This window comes from Scardinius erythrophthalmus (genome assembly GCF_964197995.2).
Source record: "Scardinius erythrophthalmus genome assembly, chromosome: 23".
Classification (NCBI taxonomy): Eukaryota; Metazoa; Chordata; class Actinopteri; order Cypriniformes; family Leuciscidae; genus Scardinius; species Scardinius erythrophthalmus.
The window spans coordinates 16683121-16705978 of record NC_138243.1 but is presented as its reverse complement, the minus strand read 5'-3'; the positions used below and the strand labels follow the sequence as shown (position 1 = coordinate 16705978).

The window sequence follows — 22858 nt, the reverse complement described above, 5'->3', positions numbered from 1 at the left end:
TGAATCTTGAGGAAGCAAACATTTCATGCTGCTAAACTGGTTTGTGGACAAACACCGCTGGTATTTTAGCTGTATGGTGTAGGAGGTGTCAGCCATTGATATTTTTGAAGGGTTTCACAATCCTAAAATGATCAGATCACATTTCGAAACTCAAGTTCCCTATTGCTGAGTGACTATGTGTAGTCATACGTCTATTATCACCTTGATTCAACTAAAATAGCTAAACAGAAATGTAGATCCTCAATTCCTTTTTTATGCAACTGACAGACAGTAAACAGTAAAAACTTTTACTCAGAGTAACATTTACTCTTTTTCAGCAGAGCAGTTTACATGGTAAAACACTGATAAAATTTCAACTGTACAATATAGGCGAGTGCATCCACAAACACGCCCTTAAATCACACAAAGTATATATTCAGAATACAAATTCAGAAATATATGTGTGAGGTGATCCCTCACCTCATCTTTGGGCCACAAGACCATCTGCTCTGAAAAGGACCCATATTAGCTTAAAATATTATATATATACATTGATTAAGTGTCTCAGTCTAAGCACACTGATTCAAAATCAGTTTTCCGCTTCAGTACATAACCACTGAAGGAACGCTGAGATGTTTATAAGCTGTAGTAAAGACCCAGAAGAGAAAAATCTTTCGCACTGGTGTCAAAGGTCACGAGGAGCCCTGTCTCTTTTGACTGACCACACGGAGCGTCTCGAGCTGTTGCGCTCGCTCGCTGTGGGCTGTTATCAGGTTCCGGTTCTCTTCCGTAAGAATCCTGTATTCCTCCTCCAGTTGCGCAAACTCCATCGAAGCCTGTTCGTCTTCTAGCAGCTCAGCCATGAGCTCTTTCCTGAGAATGGCACACATATATAATAAATGTTAAACATGATCATTCATTACATAACTTTTTTAATTACTGTAATGATGATATGAAAGGTGTGTGCCAAAATAACACATTATATGGCTTGGGTGTCACACACATGACTACAGGTGGCTGTTCTGTGCCCGAAACTATTTTATAGGAAGTGAACCTGTTTGCACCATAGCTTTTGGTAGCTGAGTTGAAACAATCTCAGTCGTGGAACAAACAAAACATTTTTATTATAGACAGAACTGCAGAAGTCTATGACTCGTCTGTGCTTTGTAATGTTTCTCCAGCTCACAGTGACACTGAGTCAGCGGGTGATCCGTTCTGCTTTGCCCTTTGGACCAAGTTAATCGTTCGAGCAGGGTTGTAGTGTGTAGTTAACATGTATGTTTAAAATGTGAAAAAAAGGGTTAAAAGTGTCTATAACCACACAAGGATGAATCAGACACAAACTGTATATACCGTTAGGGAACATCAACAAATGGTTATGAGTAATAAATCTGCAGAAAATGTATTGCAGAAGTGCAGAATTGATTTACAGTATATCCCTGAACAGCTGAGTTTGGCACTTTATTGGAACTCAGTGTATCTGGAAAAGTTCATGTGTTTTCCTCTTTAAGAAAAAAAAGCAAATGAGAAAGAGAACAAACTCTGGACATTTTCAGTGGCATTTAGATGTCATGAATTTTTTTGTGTTTCCCTCCATAAACAATCCATGGATCCTGGAATATAAATATAAATATATAATTACCACTTGATTAGGTACACTCTGCTAGTACTGGGTTGGACTCCCTTTTGCCTTCAGAACTCTCTTAATTTTTCATGGCATAGATTCAACAAGGTTCTGGAAACATTCCTCAGAAATTTTGGTCCATACTGACATGACGTATAGTTGTAATGTGAATCTCCTGTTCCACCTTATCCTAAAGGTGCTGAATTGGTGCTCAATCTGGTGACTGTGGAGGTCATTTGAGTATAGTGAACTAATTGTCATGCTCAAGAAACCAGTTTGAGATGGTTTGTAGATTCTGCAGACCTCAGTTGTAACCAGTGGTTATTTGAGTTACTGTTGCCTTTCTATCAGTTTGAACAACTCTGGCCATTCTCCTCTGGAATCAACGAGGCAGAACTGCCACTCACGGGATATTTGCTCTTTTTTGAACCATTGTCTGTAAACTCTAGAGATGGTTGAGCGTGGAAATCCCAATAGATCAGCAGTTTCTGAAATACTCAGACCAGCTCGTCTGGCACCAAAGGCCATGCCACGTTCAAAGTCACTTAAATCGCCTTTCTTCCCTTTTCTGATGCTCGGTTTTAACCTCAGCAGATCGTCTTCTTGACTATGTCTACATGCCTAAATGCGATGAGTTGCTGCCAGAGGCATCACTAGGCCTATTTTGAGGGCTTCTGCCCCCCTAAATGTCCACCCAGCCCCCCCCTGAAAAGTCTGTATGAATTTGTGATCGCTTCAGTCCCCTTTAAAACCCCCATGAAAAAGGTGGCAGGCTTCGGTTCCTCCTCCTCTTTTAGTCTGCCTTGTTATCTCCATGAATGAAAATGAGAAATGTAGATCTTCTTTTAAGTGAATTCTACTGCACAACTGTAGAGTTAAAAAATGATAAAGTGTTTAAAATATTATATTTAAAAAATATATTTTTTACCTTTTTCACCCCTGATGAGTTTGCATCTCTGCATTTAAACTGCTTATAAGAGTAAATGACAAAGACAGAGAAACATCATGTGAGTTATTTATTTCATTCAACTAAATATTGACCCAGCAGGTGATTGTGACACATTTATTAGCCTTAGAGTAAAGCCATTTGTGGTTTTCGATGTCACTTTGAATTATAGAAGTGGAAAATTGATTCATGTGCTGTTATAGTTTTTTAATAAATAGAAAGCAAAAAAAAAATCTTAATGAATATAAGTTGGTAAATGATTTGAAATTAAATCAATATTCAAGGATTGACTTGATATGTATATATGACCTAACCTACTGTTTTGTTTATTTCTACCCTATATTCACACACTATATATATATATATATATATATATATATATATATATATATATATATATATATATATATATATATATATATATATATATATATATATATATATATATATATATATATATATATATATATATATATATATATATATATATATATATATGCCCTCATTGGGGGCTGATCCCCCCAATTCTGAAATCCTAGAATCGCCCCAACTTGCTGCCATATAATCAGCTGATTATATATTCGTAGTTATGTTTACAAAACGATACTACTATACTAGGTCGTTTGAAAAAAAGAAAAGAAAAGAAAAGAAAAAAGTGTTGTTTGCAATCTTACAATGTGGAGTAAATGTTAGGCTTTACAGTGCACTTTCATTTTCATCAAAGTGTGATTTTGCTATGTGAATGTTAAAAAAACAAAAAGCCCTTTATACCACAATACATATGTCAACTCTGGTCATGATTACACAGGCACAGAGCATGACTATTAAGGAAACTCCAGACAAATGCAGCTTTGACCAATGATCTGTCTGTTCATACTTACAAAGATGTGTGTGTTTATATGTATAGGCTACTGTATCAGAATTTATTTATTGATTGTAGAAACAAAATAGCACATTAATAGTGTGGTTAACAGCTCTGAATCTCAGTAAAAGCATGAATGCTTGTATTGAGTTTTAAGTTATTTTTAAAGCTTACTTTCTGTCTTCCAGCCAGGCGATTTCATGTTTGACCTGGTTGAACTCATTGGCCATCTTGCAGTGGTCTTTGTACACTTCTATGGACTCCTTTAGAGACCGACACGGCAGCACCGGCTGTTAAAGGTAGGAACATGATGACATTATTACATGTAAATAAAACTGTAAGCGTTTTATTTTTCCTAATACTTCAGTACAACCCACAATTGCTCTTTTTAAAAGAGTGAATTGACAAATACAGTATACTTTTGCTACAAGAGTGACTGGGGATAAATTGAGGAACTTGTTTTTTTTTCTTTATGATGTTATATTTGGATTGTCTGCTACATCCTGGAATATACACAAAATCGTCATACAGCCTGACAAGAAGTTGTCAATCAACAGATGAAACGCAATATGTGGAAACATTATTGAGACGCTTGACTTTTTTTTTATTCCTTTTGTGTCAGGAACTTCTTCTTTCGCAATGACTCACGGCACAGTACTACAGAATATCATCCACACGACTAAGAGCTTCAACTTCTCCCAGTTTTTCCCCTTACGTGTGTGTGGGTGTATCTGTGTGTTTGCATATATGTTAATGTTATATGTTTTTTTTCAGGTAGGACAATTTCAGGTTTCAGATCTTCCTTAAACAGTCCTTGTCACATTGAGCGGCACTGATATTCTAAACACCACGTGGCACTGATAATTCATAATCATATTAAAGCCTATATCATAACAATATGACAAACCAAATTTGAACGAAAACACAATAATTTCATGAAAAAATAAAATACACACTACTCAGTGCAGTTCATGCCTCATTATGTAAGCTCTCTTTCTAAGAAAGCTTTCTTTCACAGAAAGAAAAAAAAACCTGTCTGTGAGCATTTCATATTAGAGACAGAGACATTTTTGTACTACTTATGAGGAAATGTCAAACCCAACACTTCATGTCAGCATGAAACAGCATTCTCAAAATATATTTGACTAAAACAATACATATAGTGGAAAAAAAAAACTGTAGGCCAGCCCTGGACATTTTGTCCATTGGGAATTGATCGGACTCTGAAAAGTTGAAGGACATCACCCGAAAAAGAAAAGCAAGTTTCACATTATGGAAACAAGCATTTATTTTTCATACATAGATTGTCCAAAATAAGCCCAAAAATGGTATATTAAAAACTTTCACATGGCCCTTTAGTGGCACTTATTTTTAATAATTAAAATAACAATTATTGTCATTACTATTAAAAATTACATGCTTACATTTAATAATGTAAATAAGTTCAATTGATTTCCTGGTTACTGTAGCGAGAACTTTAAAAGTAACCAATGCCATCTTGTGGTTTTACAGAAGCATTGCTAAAATATTCCCTTTTTGAAAAAGTTTGATCCATGAAATTAACCGATTAAGTTGTGTAACAATATGTGAAAATAAGAAGGAACAAATGTCCTCAGCCAATAGACATCAATGAACGCTTTTAAAAGGATAGTTCACTCTTTAATTCTGTCATGTTCCAATTCCAAACCTGTATGAATTTCTTGCCTCTGTTGAACACAAAATATTTTGAAGAATATTGTCATGATGAGTATGGAGAGAGAACCCAAACGCAAAGGCAGATCAAATGTCTCTTTAATAACTCAGAAGCGCTGATAGGCAAAACCAGAACACAGGTGCCGACAGGCAATAATAGTTCAAAACAGAAAGTCACTTGGAAAAAGGAAACTGTAAAGAGACCGCAGATTAGAATCTGGAAAACCTCACAAGGTGCGGAGAGGGCTCCGGGTAGCGGATGAACAGCTTCAAGCAATAGTCGGAGCCGACAGCCAGAGACGGGCAAGCAGATGGTGATCAGAGGTAACAATCAGGAGAGCATACATCACACTGGACACGACACGACAAGGCTAGAGAACGATAGAGAAACATCAGGTACGTAACACATATCAGGTAATACTCTGGCAGGGAACAAAGGAAAAGAGGGAGAAGAAATAGGGGGAGAAATCAGGAGGAAGGGAGAACAGGTGTGAGTGTTAACGAGATGAGATAGAGAACAGCTGAATGAAAGAAAAGACACGGGGAAGGGGTGTAAGGAGAAAAGAGACCAGGAGAGGGAGCAAGAGAGAAAGAGATGAGAAAGAGGAAGGAGCCTGATTCATGACAGTACCCCCACCTCAAGGAGCGCCCCCTGGCGCTCCCAAGGAGGAGGCCTGGCGAGAACGGTAGAAGTCATCAATCAGCGAGCGGTCCAGGATGTTCCGGGACGGGACCCAACTTCTCTCCTCCGGGCCGAATCCCTCCCAATCGACAAGGAACTGGTGGCCCCGACCGCGGGGACGCACATCCAGTAATTTACGGACTCTATATGTGGGAGAGTCCAAGACGCGGACAGGAACGGTGACAGGACAGGACTGAGAACGAACAACGGGTTTAATACATGAAACATGAAAAACAGGATGAATACGACGGAGATCGGAGGACAACCTTAATTTGACGGCGACAGGACTGAGCACCTTAAGGATGCGAAATGGCCCGACGAATTTAGGAGCCAACTTGCGCGACGAAAACTGGAGCGGAAGATTGCGAGTGGACAACCAAACTCTCTGGCCGGCGACATAACGGGGACTCTTGATACGCAAATGATTGGCAGCCCTGCGAGTGCGAACACGAGTCTTACACAGGGCCGACCTAACCCTTCTCCAGGTACGCTTAGCACGTTGAATGAAAACCTTGACAGAGGGAACGTTGGTATCAGTCTCCTGCGAGGCGAAGGGCGGAGGCTGGTAACCAAGGCAACATTGGAACGGGGATAAACCGGTCGCGGAGGAGGGAGCGGAGTTATGGGCATACTCAGCCCAGGAAAGCTGCTCAGACCAAGAAGCAGGGTTACGAAATGCAAGACTGCGTAGGATGCGACCCACGATCTGATTGGTACGCTCGGCTTGGCCGTTGGTCTGTGGATGAAAACCGGACGACAGACTGGCAGAAGCCCCGATCAGTCGGCAAAACTCCTTCCAGAAAAGGGAGGAGAATTGAGGACCCCTATCGGAGACAATGTCAGAAGGAAGACCGTGAATCTTGAATACTCTGTCAACGATAATTTGGGCTGTCTCCTTGGCGGAGGGCAGCTTAGGGAGAGGAATGAAATGAGCGGACTTGGAAAAACGGTCAACTACGGTGAGAATAACAGTGTTTCCCTCGGACGGGGGAAGACCTGAGATAAAGTCTAGAGCGAGATGAGACCATGGTCTAGACGGAAGTGGGAGGGGTCGCAGTAAACCAGCGGGCGGCGTGTTGCTGGACTTGGTCTGCGCGCAGACAGAACAAGAAGCAACAAAGCGGCGAATGTCGCGCTCACGAGTGGGCCACCAGAACCTTTGACGAATAGAAGCGACAGTACCCCTAACGCCAGGATGGGCGAATAATTTAGATGAATGCCCCCATTGAAGGACAGCGAGACGCGCGACCGGAGGGACGTATAAAAGATCCCTAGGACAAAGACGAGGAGTGACAGCGTGGGAAAGTGCGCGTCTGACGACTCGTTCAATTCCCCAGACAGCCGAACCAACAACCATAGCCGGAGGAAGGATAACCTCCTGTGTAGGAGCCGCTTCTGGAGAGGTGAACTGTCGCGAAAGAGCATCCGGTTTGAGGTTCTTGGAACCGGGGCGATAGGAAATCGTAAAATCAAATCGGGCAAAGAAAAGCGCCCAGCGGGCTTGACGCGCATTAAGCCTCTTGGCCGAGCGAATGTATTCCAAATTACGATGATCAGTCCATACAATAAACGGGACGGAAGAACCCTCCAACCAATGACGCCACTCGCCGAGAGCCAAACGGATGGCTAGAAGTTCGCGATTACCGACATCATAGTTGCGCTCGGCGGGAGACAAGCGATGAGAAAAAAAGGCGCATGGATGGACCTTATCATCGGACACGGAACGTTGGGAGAGAATGGCTCCCACGCCCACCTCGGAGGCGTCGACCTCGACGATAAACTGTCTGGAGATGTCAGGAGTAACGAGAATAGGAGCGGTAGTAAACAGGGATTTGAGCCGATCAAAGGCAATCTGAGCAGAACGCGACCAAGAGAAAGGCGACTTGGCAGACGTGAGAGCAGAGAGTGGGGCGGCGACCTGGCTAAAATTCCGAATAAAACGACGATAAAAATTAGCGAACCCCAAGAACCGCTGGAGCGCAACACGGGAATCAGGAACAGGCCACTCCGTGACGGCACGAACCTTGGTGGGGTCCATAACAATCCCCTCGGAGGAGATGACCGAACCAAGGAACGTGACGGACGTAGCGTGAAACGTGCATTTCTCAGCTTTGACGAACAAGCGATTTTCAAGAAGGCGCTGGAGAACCTGACGAACGTGCTGAGTATGTATCTGGAGAGAGGGAGAAAAAATTAAAATGTCGTCGAGGTAAACGAAACCAAAAATGTTTAACATGTCTCTAAGGACATTGTTGACAAGAGCCTGAAACACGGAAGGGGCGTTGACCAACCCGAACGGAAGGACGCGATATTCAAAGTGCCCTAAGGGCGTGTTGAAAGCTGTCTTCCATTCATCCCCCTCCTTAATGCGGACGAGATGATAGGCATTACGAAGATCTAGCGTAGTGAAGATCTTGGCCCCCTGCAGGATCTCGAAGGCGGATGACATCAGAGGCAAGGGATAACGATTTTTGACTGTGATGTCATTCAACCCACGATAATCGATGCAGGGGCGCAACGAACCATCCTTCTTTTTAACAAAGAAAAAACCGGCCCCCGCAGGAGAGGAAGAAGGAACTATGGTACCAGCCTCGAGCGAATCAGATAAATACTTCTCGAGAGCTTCACGTTCGGGCGCCGACAAGGAATATAATCTTCCCCGGGGAGGGGCGGTCCCCGGTAGAAGATTAATGCTGCAATCATAAGGACGATGGGGAGGGAGAGAAGTGGCCTGGGAACGACTGAAAACCGCCCGCAGATCATGGTACTCCTCCGGGACTCCGGACAAATCACCGGGCTCCTCCTGAAACACAGAAACAGAAGACACAGGAGGAGAGGCAGACACTAAACAATTTACGTGACACGATAAATTCCAAGAAAGAACGGACCCTCTGGCCCAATTAATCTGTGGATTATGCTTGACTAGCCAGGGGTGTCCCAAAACAACGGGGGTATAAGGGGAGTGAAAAACTAAAAAGGAAAGACTCTCACGATGATTACCCGAGACAGTGAGGCTCACCGGGACCGTGGAACGGCGTACCCTGGCAAGGATACTGCCTTCGAGGGCGTGAACAGGAGTGGAATCCTTCAAATCAACAAGGGGAATCCCCTGAGTGCGAGCCCAAGTCTCATCGACAAAACTTCCCTCGGACCCCGAGTCAATGAGTGCAGAGCAGGTGATGGCCGAGCCCGGCCAGCGGAGATGTACCAGGAAAGTAGTGCGATTGCATGGCGGAGGGACTAAAGTTGAAGCGCTCACCAGTAGCCCTCTTCTCACTGGTGAGCTCTGGCTTTTACTGGACAAGAGGACTGAAAGTGAGTAGCAGATCCACAGTACATACAGAGGCGTTCGGTTATTCGGCGTTGACGCTCTGCCGCGGTAATCCGTAATCCTCCCAGCTGCATGGGCTCCGCATCAGAGTGGGCAGAAGGAGAAGATGAGACAGGTGCAGGGAGGAGGGACCTCTCCAAGCCGCGAGCCCGGCGGCGTAAATCGAAGCGTTTCTCTGTGCGGATGGCCAGATCAATAAGGGGATCCAGGCGCGAGGGAGAATCACGGGCGAGGATCTCGTCCTTTAAATCAGCATTCAATCCCTCTAGGAAACGGGCCACTAAAGCAGGTTCATTCCACTCACAGGAAGTCGACAATGTACGAAATTCAACAGAAAAATCGGCTACAGACCTCTTGCCTTGACGAAGAGAGGAGAGGAGTCAAGAGGCTTCAGCACCATGGACAGAGCGGTCGAAGACGCGTAACATCTTCTCCTTGAAATAGTCATAACTGTTGAGACATTCAGAGCCAGCGCTCCAGACAGCGGTCCCCCATTCGCGTGCTCGCCCGGAGAGAAGGGAGATGACGAAGGCGATACGGGAGCGATCCCTGGCATAGGTGGAAGACTGAAGGGAAAAAACAACCTCACACTGTGTCAGGAATGATCGGCACTCGGCCGGCTCACCAGCATAACAGGGCGGGTTGTTAACTCTGGGCTCCGGAGGTGAGTGGGAGCTGGAAACGGGCGTCTCAACACGAAGATGCAAAATCTGTTGGGTTAGGTCGTTCACCTGTGCGACGAGAGAATCCACAGCATGACGGGAGGCAGCGAGCTCATCCTCGTGACGGCCCAGCATGGTTCCCTGAAGCTCAAGGGCGGACTGGAAATGACTCTCCTTTGCTGGGTCCATGAACTGGCCAGAGTATTCTGTCATGATGAGTGTGGAGAGAGAACCCAAACGCAAAGGCAGATCAAATGTCTCTTTAATAACTCAGAAGCGCTGATAGGCAAAACCAGAACACAGGTGCCGACAGGCAATAATAGTTCAAAACAGAAAGTCACTTGGAAAAAGGAAACTGTAGAGAGTCCGCAGATTAGAATCTGGAAAACCTCACAAGGTGCGGAGAGGGCTCCGGGTAGCGGATGAACAGCTTCAAGCAATAGTCGGAGCCGACAGCCAGAGACGGGCAAGCAGATGGTGATCAGAGGTAACAATCAGGAGAGCATACATCACACTGGACACGACACGACAAGGCTAGAGAACGATAGAGAAACATCAGGTACGTAACACATATCAGGTAATACTCTGGCAGGGAACAAAGGAAAAGAGGGAGAAGAAATAGGGGGAGAAATCAGGAGGAAGGGAGAACAGGTGTGAGTGTTAACGAGATGAGATAGAGAACAGCTGAATGAAAGAAAAGACACGGGGAAGGGGTGTAAGGAGAAAAGAGACCAGGAGAGGGAGCAAGAGAGAAAGAGATGAGAAAGAGGAAGGAGCCTGATTCATGACAAATATGGATAACTAAACAGTTTGTGGTCCCTATTGACTTCCATAGTAGGCAAAAATATACTATGGAAGTCAATGGTTTCCTTCAACTGTTTGGTTACCGACATTCTTCAAAATATCTTCTTTTGTGTTCATCAGAGGAAAGAAATTCATACAGGTTTGAAACAATATGAGGGCAAGTAAATGATGACAGATTTTTCATTTTTGGGTGAACTATCCCTTTAAGGCAGCAGTATTTTATTTGCATGTTGTTTATAATGTTGTCTGAGTGGATGTGACTCTATTCCTCTCTGATTTAGCTTCTTTCCTCATGAATCTTACATGCAGGAACATTTCAATTGCACCCTGCCTCACAAACCCACCACTTACTTACTCACACACACACACACACACACACACACACACACACACACACACACACACACACACACACACACACACACACACACACACACACACACACACACACACACACACACACACACACACACACACACACACACACTCTAGCATTAATATTAGAAGCCTTTTCTGCAGTTTTTCCTATGCCAAAAGTCACACCATATGACCCCAAACCAGTACACCTTTAGTTGTGAGATATAGAGTCAGATACATAATATCTGCAGCCATCAAAGGCTTATTTTAGCTGTATTCTCTATGCAGCAGACTCTGTTATTGTATTCCAAACATACAGCAAAATAGATTATTAATAACTTTACCTGCAGGCGTTGCTCAAGGTCAGGGAATGATGGCAGGGGATCTTCTGCATCTTTCAACTCTGAGAGGAAAAGAAAGCCAGATGAACATGTCTGGTATGAGAATGCTAATGTTTGAGATCTTTACTCCAAGGCCTTAGTGGTGACATCTATATCCATCTAATCAGCTAAATCATACCACAGTTCACATGACACCACAGCATGTCCAGTTAGTTGTTTACACTGATCTAGGTCCAGTTTCCTTAGCGTAAACATTCACATGGTTATTCGCCTGGAAACTGGTTCCGGATCAGTGCGAAAAGCCAAATTCGAACACCACCTGTTCGACCATGGAGTTTAAATCCTAAACGGACAGATTGAAAGTAACTATCTCCCGTGTTCTTCGCAATGACTTGTCTGTAACGAGCACTCTGACAGACAGCTTGTCTGTACTGATTCCCGCCATGCCAGCTATGAGCTACAGTATGTCCGAGCGAGAATCCTCTGATGCAGCCTGCTAAAAACAGGCCTGTTTACAGTCATGCATCAGCCAAACGGCCAATTAGAAGATAAATATACATTGAAATTTGCAAGGGTATTATCTGAAACATGATATGCACATTATTCCTGCAGAATGAGGCCAGGTGGGGATGAACTTTTTTTTTTTTTTTTTTGCTGTAAAAAAAAAAGATCGATAAGTTTTGACAACATATGTTTTTACATTGCTTTAAATCTTCAAAATAATTTAAGGAATTTCAATCTAATTTTTTTTAGTCAGTTTAATGTAATTTAAGTTAAAAATACTTAAACATCCAAGTACTCCAAGTTATAACATCGCAGTAAGTTACTGTACTTAAAAATGTAAGGCAGCAACTTAGTCTTCAATTTAATTATGTAGTTATTTAGTGTAAATATATGAAGAGTTCAGTAATGCAATGCAAATTACCTATTAATTGTAATTTAAGTTAAATTACTTAACTTAAATATACAAGCTTTATAAAAATGATCATTCTAGAAGAAAATTTCAGATGGCACTTAGAGGCTTTTGCATCTGAACTCTTCATATATACACACACATTCTTCTATAAATACAAAAATAGCTGTACAATACATCATGTTGTATAATGTGTGTGTGTGTGTGTGTGTGTGTGTGTGTGTGTGTGTGTGTGTGTGTGTGTGTGTGTGTGTGTGTGTGTGTGTGTATTATATATTATTGTTAGTTTAAGTTAGTTTTGGAGTCGTGAAAATGTATTTTATTTGATCTTATTTTGATTTAAATTGTTATTAAAATTAATTGTAATTTATTTTAGCTTCAGTTTTTCCCAGATTATCATTATTTTATAAATCAAATTATTATTTATTATTTTAAGTTTCCTTTTTAGTTATTTGCTGTTTAGATTTTCCCAGTTATGTTCATTTTTATTAATTTATTTACTTCAGTGAAACTACATTTTTTTAGTTTTTGTTTTATGGTTTCATTAACAAGTGACTGTTGTCAATTACACAAAAGATTGGTCTACATGCTTCAAAACAAGTTTGTATGGAATTATGGGAAAGACAGATAAATATAGTGCGTTTATGTGTTGGGTTCTTCTATTTGTGTTCCACTTTTGGGAAAGAAAGAAAAGGACGTGGGGCAAAGTAGCGGCGAAGCGTGAAGCATTAAATGCTTTTAAATTTAGGCCAGTGTTCTAAAAGCAAATGAGTGAATCATGCAGCAGTGAGGTATTAAAACAGAAACCTGACGCTGCAATGCCCAGGCAGCAGCTGCCATCAAAGCATTTGCCTGAATAGCTGTAAAACACTTTGACAGCACTGTTGACTTTGTGGCTAGGTAGATATTTTGTTTTTAAGATGCCAGAGATCAACTAAAATAGAGGGCCACCTGTTTCTATGTAAAGGATGGCAAAAGTTGAATTGATCCCACATAAGAGGGTTTAGGTGGGTTTTACTTGTTGCCATTTTGGTAGAAGTCACGCATCGCACGGACCGAGCAGAGCGAGGGGACGCAACTCTATTTTAGTCTCTCATTCACAGTGTCTTTGTCAAACACATGATGTAAACATCTAAAACAATCATTTTCACATTCTTATTAGATGCCTTGCCTGAGTTTTCGTTGAGGCTGAAAGCGATTTGTACTTCAGGTTTATCTGCAGAGACTCGTCGAGTTGAGGTGATCATTTATTCCTAGAAAAAGAACAGATTTGGATTAAACAAGGCTGGATGTAAACCTTGTATATGATTAATCTCAGAAGAATGAGACCAGCAGCCTTTCAGGGGGTCGTGAAAAGGTTTCATCATGTGCCCAAAGTTGCATCAGGGATTAAACAATTGAAGTTAAATCCTCTTCCAAACAGCAAATGAGATCATGCTTCTGAATTGGTTGCACAGTGTTTCTTATGAAATCATATTTGTGTATGTTTATAGTAATACTAGCATATTTACTATATTTTATGTGCTAATGCTGTATTTTATGGCTGAACACATAAGGAAGACTCAAGTCCAATGTTAATGTCATGAAAGAGGCTACAAACACAACTTGTTGGCTACTGTAACTTTACTTTGTTAAGATTAAAAGAAGATTCTCAAGAAGTTTAATTTGTTTCATATGAGACAATAAAACCCCTTACCTGACAACAGAAACGTATTTACAGAAAACTCGCTAATACAAATCTTAAAAGAGTCGCTCAGCAAAAGACACAGAGCTGAAGACACTCCATTGAGAAGCCTGTAGATCTTCTTGACTGTTTATACTGTAAAAAGTCACATTAAATCAGTCATAATCCTCGTAGTGTAAACTGAGAAGCAAGAAGCAGGTTCACAAAACACAGCCAAAGGAAAGACAGATCTTCAGCAGGAGACTGTCAGAATGGCACTGTGATTCTGTGTGTGTGTGAGACGGACACCAATTAAATGGCTCAGATGGCGTGACTTTACACTAGAACAATGTCCACCTCTCCAATCAGCTTCGAGTGACCCACACATTGACGAGAACAATGCAAAGGTTTGATTTTCATTGTAATTGTGTTAGGGTTTGTGATTTGTAGTTTTTTTGTGTGTTTTTGAGCAGACAGGTTATGTTTTTTGCTTTTTGATTAGTCTTTTTTATCGCAAAACAATAATCATCCGTGCAATCATTCAGTTGTGTACATCAAATTGTTTAAAACAACAGTCACACAGAGAGAAAATATAAAAAATATAAATATATTTATCTAAATAAGTAAAACACATTTAAAATTAGGGTAAAAATAAAGTAAATAAGGCTCAGGAAACTATTAAGAAATGTCTTAATCTTTTGATTATTAATTATTAAAAGCGATTATTCTATATATATATATATATATATATATATATATATATATATATTACATATCACTTTTAATAATACACTTTTAATAGGCTATACACTTTTGATAATGTATATTTCATTACTTGAGGGTGAGTAAATTCTGGCACTTTTTTTTTTTTGGGTGCTCCATTTAAAGCTAGATAGTACACCACTAGCCTAGCTAACTATCTAATGATATCTAATAGAAAAGCAATCTAACAAGATTTATGCATTTTGTTTGTCTTTTGTGTTATGTAGGCCTATGACTATTTTGCATCTAACATAATAGGCTAGCCTACATAATATCGTAAATGTGGTAAAAAGCTTCGCTTTACTATCAGTCATTTTGATCACGAAATCATTTATGATTAATGAATATTAAATAGCTTGCTTTTTCAGATTTTCTTTTGGGTGTGCACTTTATCGGCGCTCCACTATCTCGCCTCTCTGGATCATCAATCCGTGTTTCTGCTCTCTGCTGCTGCGCCTGTTCTTTCTTAGCTGCATGCTTCCAGTGCGCTGCAGCCTCACCCTGCATCAGTCTAATATCCACCTTATCTGGTCCAAATGGCTCTTCACGTCCCCAAAGCCCCGGGCTTTGCCCAGATGTTAAAGGATGGTGCAAAGGTAGGGCTGCTGAAACCGTGTTTTGCTCGTATTGTGTTGTTTTTAAGAGCACACGCAGTGACTTCCCATAACGTAGATGTTTCTAGAACATGGGCCTCATGCCGTCCAACTACCGGTAAAACTACCAGACGCTTGAGACTTCAACTGAATATTAACGTTTTGTACAAGGTCGTTAATAACATTAGGTCTTCATGAATTATCGAAGGTTAGATAGTGAATGGGTTCCGTTAGAAAGTAAATGATGTATGAAGTTAGCATGTTAGCTGAAAGCATGTGCTACTGACAGACACTCCTCACACTTCCATCACTCATCCAAATGTCTTACAATCATACAGTATTAGAAAAGGAAAATGCTTTTGTTAAACGTCAGAATTACAACACTATTTATTTAAAATCTACAATTTATTTTCGCTTCTATAAAAATACCGTTTTGTGCGGTTCTTCATTTATCTGCGTATTCGTTTGTTGATATGCTGATCATTTAACGCATATCATTTAACTTCGTTATTGTATTTAGCACAATAACTTGTTTTTAACCATTCAGTGTTTGCAATTAATTAACTTTTTTAAAGATTTAGATTTTAAATATTTAGCGTTTGAGATTTAATTATTTTTTTATTTTAGATTTTCGCACCTATAGTTCTGACATATATCCAATATCAAAAATACAATTTTTTCTTATCCATCCATCCATTTAGTTGTCTTTGAATGATATAGTAAGGGTGTGCAAATTATTATTATTATTATTTTAGAAATCATAAACTTCATTATACAATTACTGCACAATGAAAGCAAAATTGGCCCCCATTTTTGATTATGCTATAACGTTACATTATGAAAATATCAACTTGAATGGCTGATCTATCACTGCCTAGTATTTAATTTTGTATTTACATTTAAATACTTTTAAAAAAGCAAATCAGGTTGCGTGTTACTCAATTTTGTATTTTAAAACCACTAACAAACCCCACCCCACATGTTTTATATTTTCAAAATATGAAATTACTTTTGTCTTGTTTGTTCTTCACAATCAGCACTATTCGGGTCTTGAAGAGGCTGTTTACAGGAACATCCAGGCATGCAAGGAACTGGCACAGACCACAAGAACTGCATATGGACCAAATGGTGAGGCTAATTTGTTTGTTTAATGTGATGTCTTGGACCTTTTTTATGTGAAACTACTGGATTCTGACTGGACTGTGCATGTTCATTTAATTCTGTACAGGTATGAACAAAATGGTCATCAACCACTTGGAGAAACTCTTTGTCACAAATGACGCTGCCACTATTCTGAGAGAGCTGGAGGTAAATATTAGTAATTGTGATAAACTCATTAATTGATGGTGCAGTAAGTGATTTCTGAGAAACGCTGTTGAAAGGGCTGGGGCTGGGCGATAAACAATATCATATCGATGATATTCGTTGATAACGATGATAAGCTCTGGATATTTTTTACACAATATGGATTAATCTAACAGCCCATCACAGCAGAAATAAATACAACAACATTTCTATGTGTCTGTGTGAATGAATGGCGCGGTTTTGTCTGATACACAATCTCACACACCAGTGTTTTGTGCATCTGCCGTCTCAATAAATGAGGACATGAACTTCATTTCCAGAGACGCTTTGTCACTTCACAAGCTTTTCACCCTTTCATTTGAGAAAAACGTGCATCAAATTCACTCTGAAACTAAAGCTGAAAGTTCTTCATGACAAACCGTCAAAAATAAAAATGTGATTTAGCTTCAAGAAATTATGATAGAAATATATCATTACTGCATACTAAAATGTACTTCTAAAAGTAATAATAGACATAAGCAGGAAGGCCTGAAAACAGACACAGAGGTTACATTGTTTTTGCACCATACGTGAGTAACATCAGTTTGTTTCACAGAACAGAGATATGCTGTTGTAATGTTAGCTATAGTAACAGGCCAGTTGTCCAGAGCTGGAGTGCTGCTTGCGACTAACAAACTCTTGCTTGAAAATACTCTTGTGTACAGTTTATTTTTAGTTCCTCCTTGTCGTTCGTTTTGGCTTATTTGCTTTTTTGCGAAGTGTTATTTTGCTTTGCTGCACCTATGATGAAGAGACATCCACTCTTGCATTGCATGTTCATGCATTTTGGGGGCGGAGCAATGAAGAAAGGGTTTGTTTGGGTTGATTTGTCAAAGTGTTTCTCAGAAATCACTTACTGTACCTTTAATGCTTATAATTTGGAAGAATATCTCCATTTATTGTGTCTATTTTTCCCTCCTCCAAGGTTCAGCACCCAGCAGCCAAAATGATCGTGATGGCATCCCACATGCAAGAGCAGGAAGTAGGTGATGGCACAAACTTTGTGTTGGTGTTTGCTGGTGCTCTGCTGGAGCTCGCAGAGGAGCTGCTGAGGATGGGCCTGTCCGTTTCAGAGGTCAGTAAACAACAGATCTGATGTCACTGTGCACTAATTTTCATTAATCAGAATAAATCCAATCTGATTAGAGATTCAGAAAGTTCTGTTTATAAGAAGCCTAAACGTTGCAATCCGATCTGCATTACATGAATTCCAAAAAAAAAAAAAAAAAAAAATCCACAGTTGAAAGTCAGTGGGATAATGCCTCGAGATGATGTGAGCATAATTGTTGTTTTTGACATGATGGTATGTCTAAAAAGAAAGCTGACATTTATATCAGAAGAAAAAACATATATTTTTTTTAAAGCAAATATTTAGCAAATATGAACTGGTCAATGGATGAGACTGAACCTGACCTAATAAACATGTTCATATGACCTAAAACGTACATAATCTTACACATCACGGTGTTGCACATGTGCGCGATGTATTTTTGAATCTGATAGAGAAAATAGTCCTATTTAAGCGTTTACATAATTCATTTTGTCCTGCTGATTGGATCATTCCAGGTCTACACCACCCCCTTTCAATCCAATCCAACATTTTTTGGATCCAGCTCAGTCAGATCAGTTTAGGTGTTTACATGAAAGCTTTACAGTCCAATTGAGCCATCAATCCAATTATAAAATGATTATGTGGGTGCATGTAAACGTAGCTACTGTCAGGATCGAGGTTTTCATTATCTTTTTAACTAGTTTAAGAAATCTTTTAAAAATGAAATCGTGTATTTTGATAGTCTTGGCAAATTCCCAAAGTTTGGTTCTCGCAATAAAAAATGGTTCTCTTTTTTTTCTTTTTCTTTTAGAACTTTACATTTTTTCATAATGTGTCAACCTTGCAAGCTAATGCCAAGTTGTGAACTAATATATCATTTATTTGCATTATAGATAGTTTATTTGCCTGAGCTGATGATTATGTTGATTATTTATCCCAGGTGATTGAGGGCTATGAGATGGCATGTAAGAAAGCTCTGGAAATTCTGCCTGATTGCGTCTGCTCGTCTGCTAAGAACCTGCACGATCTGGAAGAGGCCACGGCCATGATCCGTTCAGCTGTCATGAGCAAACAGTACGGCAACGAGGACTTTCTGGCCAACCTCATTGCACAGGCCTGTGGTAAGGCATGAGTTCTTTGGGGTACTTTGGGAAAGTTAATTTCAAAAGTGAATTTTGTGATATAATTTTAGGGGTCGTTTTAATTTTATTACTTATTTTACAGTGTCTATATTCCCTGAGTCTGGCAATTTCAATGTTGATAATGTAAGAGTGTGCAAGATTTTGGTAAGTATAAAGTTGAGTAAATAAAATTTAGGCCACTGCTTTAAACTAAATGATTCCTAGAGTGCCTTTAGGTCAGTTACATTGTTTTTTGTATTTTTTGTAGGGCTGTGGACTGAACTCTTCTACTATGCTTCATGGGATGGTATTTAAGAAAGAGACTGAAGGAGACCTCACATCAGTGAAAGACGCAAAGATAGCAGTGTTCTCCTGTCCGTTTGACTGCATGACTACTGAAACCAAGGTAGAAAAAAGCTAAATGAATTAGATTAAATGTCTTTATACTGTCTACCTTGTGTCTCTATGCCTGGACAGTATTTTCTTTGTGTGATGTTCAAAAAGAGCAATAAATCACATTCTCCTTTTTTATTTATTGCTGTTCGGGCTTTCTTCCTTCAATATTTCTTTCTGATGTTTCATAGGGCACAGTACTTATAAAGAACGCAGAGGAGCTCATGAATTTCAGTAAAGGAGAGGAGGACCTGATGGAGCTCCAGGTGAAGACTATTGCTGATTCAGGGGCCAATGTGATTGTGACAGGAGGCAAAATTGCTGATATGGCCCTTCATTACGCCAACAAGTACAAGCTCATGGTGGTCAGGTGAGAGAGAGGAAGAGCCCTCCCTTTTTTGTGCAGCTTGATTCAGCATTTTTGGCTTTTTAAATGAGAATTTAGCTATATGTCTGTTATTTATGAACGCTGTTCATTCTTCACCAAGGCTGAATTCAAAATGGGACCTCAGAAGACTATGCAAAACGGTCGGAGCCACTGCGTTGCCCAGATTGGTGAGTTAATCTTGATTTTCCAGGCTGGATTAGAGTTGGTGATAAGCCAGTTCGCATCATTATGTTCCCTCTGTCAGTGTCTTTGTTGTTAATTTTTCCTCTGGACAAACAGACTCCGCCGACTCCAGAAGAGATGGGACGCTGTGACAGTGTTTACCTGTCCGAGGTTGGAGATACGCAGGTTGTGGTTTTCAAACATGGTAAGAAAAGACTGGAGTAATGATGCTGAAAATTCTGCTTTACCATCTCAGGAATAAATTACATTTTAACATATATTAAAATAGAGAACAGTTATTTAAAATGTTTACTGTATTTCTGATCAAATAAATGCAGGCTTGGGGTGAAATGAGTTACTCACTGAGACTTGTTTTCTTGGCACTCTGTAGCTTGATTATCAAATTTTGCTTTTTAAATGTTGTTTGGTCTGGGAGTGACGTATCCAGACAGCTCATGCCATCTCGCTCCTATTTCTAGATAAAGATGATGGAGCCATCTCTACTTTAGTAATTCGTGGGTCCACAGACAACCTGATGGATGACATTGAGCGTGCCATCGATGATGGTGTTAACACCTTTAAAGTCCTTGTCAGGGTGAGCTAGTTTAAAAATCCACCTCTAATCCAATCCACTTCTAACTAAATCATGAAAAAAAGTGACACTAACAGAACTATGTCCCCTCAGGATCCGCGTCTTTGTCCAGGTGCCGGTGCCACTGAAATTGAGCTTGCGAAACACCTCACCTCCTATGGAGAAGTAAGTAAATGAATCTAATTTCCTTTTGCTGTTGGCACACCTTAAACAGTGTAAATAATTTGAAAATGTCCTCTAAAGTCTTGCCCAGGCCTGGAGCAGTACGCCATCAAGAAGTTCGCAGAGGCGTTTGAAGCAGTGCCCCGTTCTCTGGCTGAAAACTCTGGCGTGAAGGGCAATGAGCTGATCTCCAAACTCTACGCCACACACCATGAGGGCAACAAGAACTATGGCTTTGATATTGAGGTGAGGGGCCCGCAGCAAATTCTTGCTTTGTAAAGGCTACAAGGAGAAACCGCAATGGGAGAAGAGAAGCTATTTATAATTTAGAGGCAGCAATCCTGAAATAAATAAAGAAGGTTCCTAAATCATGCATTTCAAAGTCTTGAATTCAGGTTTTGTACAATTTAAGGCTACAAACAGTCTTAAATATCTTAAATGGTGTAAGAATAGTCTTAATTATCATTTCAAGAGGTCTTAAATTTTGGGACAGAAAAATGCTAATCACCTTATGGTTTAATTCGAATATTAAACTTCAAAAGGCGATGATTTAATTGAGCGCTGAGTCGTTTCAATGTAAAAATGCGGCGCTGTTATGCATTTTACTGGCTTGTAGTTTCACAGCGGTTCGCAATTAATGAATTCCACACATTTATGCAAGGCGATTGCTTATGATATACTGTTAATGAATTATGGCAATGTTTTTCTTAAGGTGTTTGTAATTATGTTTATATCATACCTGCAAACTCGTCGCATTTCTAAAAATGTATCTAGAATAAATGTATCATTTTGAACTCATCCCTTTTCATAAAAATGGTTTAAAGGCTGAAATGTAAGGTTTTATCATTTTATAAAACGTTTTATTTGAACTTGTATTATGGTATCATAGATGTTGCTCTATCCTGCCCATACGGTAATAATTTTATTTGTGCAGGTCTTAAAAAAGGTCTTAAGCCTTCAATTAGATTTTAAAAACTCTGCTAAGATCCTGTTAATATGTTATTCTATGTACTTTTTAAACCATTTAGGGAGAGGGGCCTGCGGTGAAGGACATGCTGGAAGCCGGTATCCTCGACCCATACCTGGTGAAGCACTGGGGCATCAAGTTGGCCACAAACGCAGCCATCACCATCCTCCGTGTGGATCAGGTTAGTGCTTCACTTTACAACTGTTTGCATATCATTCAGTTTCTTATTCCATCCATATTTATCAATTCAGGTGCTTTGTTAGCCTGTTTTTTTGGGGGGATTATAATGTGATGTGTGTATGCCAGATCATTATGGCAAAACCAGCAGGGGGACCCAGAGCCCCCAGACAGCAAGGACACTGGGACAAGGACGATTTGGACGAACCAGAAAAATTTGATACACATCATTGATAAGAAATCAAAATAATAGCAAAGGTGCACAAACTAAAGCCACTGTTTGGAGTGATTAACCACTGGAGTGAACCGGGTTGCATGAGCACTGTGTGGAAATTCACCTTGACTTTGTTGTTGAAATAAGTTTAGCCTGACTGCAGTCTTTACATCACTGATAACAGTTATGCTGTTTTAATTTGTATTAACACATTGATAAATATTAATTCAGATGGTTTTTATCCTAGAACATTTTAAATGGATAATTTCATCCTGAAAACCAAGAGATAATGATTGGACTGAGTATAATGGTTGTTTCATAACTATCAGTTTAAGATCTAGTTTTGCACTTCACGAGCATCACTAACTTCAGTCTCTGTGACACTTTGAATGTCATCTGGGGATTTTGGTGCCGTTTACTTGCATGCCGCATGCACTAAAAACACTTTTTCCTCAGGATTTTCCCCTGCTAACGTTTGCACTGTGCTCAATTGCCTGTCTTTACTCTTGTCTTTTAAGTGTCTGATTATGTCTTCTCCTCCACAGATTATAATGGCCAAGCCGGCTGGTGGACCCAAAGCTCCACAAGGGAAGAAGGATTGGGATGAGGATGACTGATGTCACTAGCCTGTGTGTCTCTGTCATCGTCTTAGCTTTTCAAGTGTTATGTATTTAATACCTTGCCCCATTCTTTTTGTAATTTTTTTTTTTTTTAGAAGCCATCCACATTAACAATGAGTGGCTCTTGAGCTGTTTTTCTTGTCCCAATAAAGGCACTTGAGCTGTCAGCATCCTTGGCATTTCTTTTAAATAATTCTTGGTGTATAACAAAATGCAGTGTAATTGCAACAGTTTGATATTCTTGAAAATTAGTTATTATATTCATCCAGTAAAATTAACACTATGCCTCTATATAGTAATGGGAGTCCTTGCAGCACTATTTTTGTGCAGATTGGATTATTATTGTGCTGAGTTGATTCAATCCTTTCCCCACAAAATATTGGCCAGGTTTCTCAGACAGGGTTTAAATTAAGCCAGGATTAAGCCTTAGTTCAATTAGGACATTTAAGTAGCTTT

General features: G+C 40.1%; 2 protein-coding genes across 3 annotated transcripts; one reads left to right on the top strand and one right to left on the bottom strand.

The window, feature by feature from the left end:
• Positions 1 to 529: 529 nt before the first annotated feature.
• On the bottom strand, positions 530 to 14025 carry map3k7cl (map3k7 C-terminal like). Its single transcript, XM_081353892.1, has 5 exons — positions 13890 to 14025; positions 13365 to 13446; positions 11284 to 11342; positions 3586 to 3701; positions 530 to 852 (listed from the first exon to the last, which is right to left on the bottom strand). Exons 2-5 carry the CDS (start codon positions 13438 to 13440, stop codon positions 672 to 674), a joined length of 432 nt encoding a protein of 143 aa, XP_081210018.1. The 5' UTR covers positions 13441 to 13446; positions 13890 to 14025; the 3' UTR covers positions 530 to 671.
• A 1011-nt stretch (positions 14026 to 15036) lies between these two features.
• Positions 15037 to 22569, top strand: cct8 (chaperonin containing TCP1, subunit 8 (theta)). Of its 2 annotated transcripts, XM_081354285.1 has the most exons (16): positions 15037 to 15214; positions 16249 to 16339; positions 16440 to 16519; positions 17481 to 17630; positions 18547 to 18727; positions 18831 to 18892; positions 18996 to 19133; positions 19312 to 19490; positions 19609 to 19675; positions 19788 to 19875; positions 20150 to 20265; positions 20356 to 20427; positions 20506 to 20670; positions 21453 to 21572; positions 21698 to 21826; positions 22328 to 22569. In XM_081354285.1, exons 1-15 carry the CDS (start codon positions 15155 to 15157, stop codon positions 21800 to 21802), a joined length of 1674 nt encoding a protein of 557 aa, XP_081210411.1. In that variant the 5' UTR covers positions 15037 to 15154; the 3' UTR covers positions 21803 to 21826; positions 22328 to 22569. The 2 variants fall into 2 exon arrangements, with proteins under 2 accessions (XP_081210411.1, XP_081210412.1); XM_081354286.1 differs by lacking the exon at positions 21698 to 21826.
• The last annotated feature ends 289 nt before the right edge of the window (positions 22570 to 22858 follow it).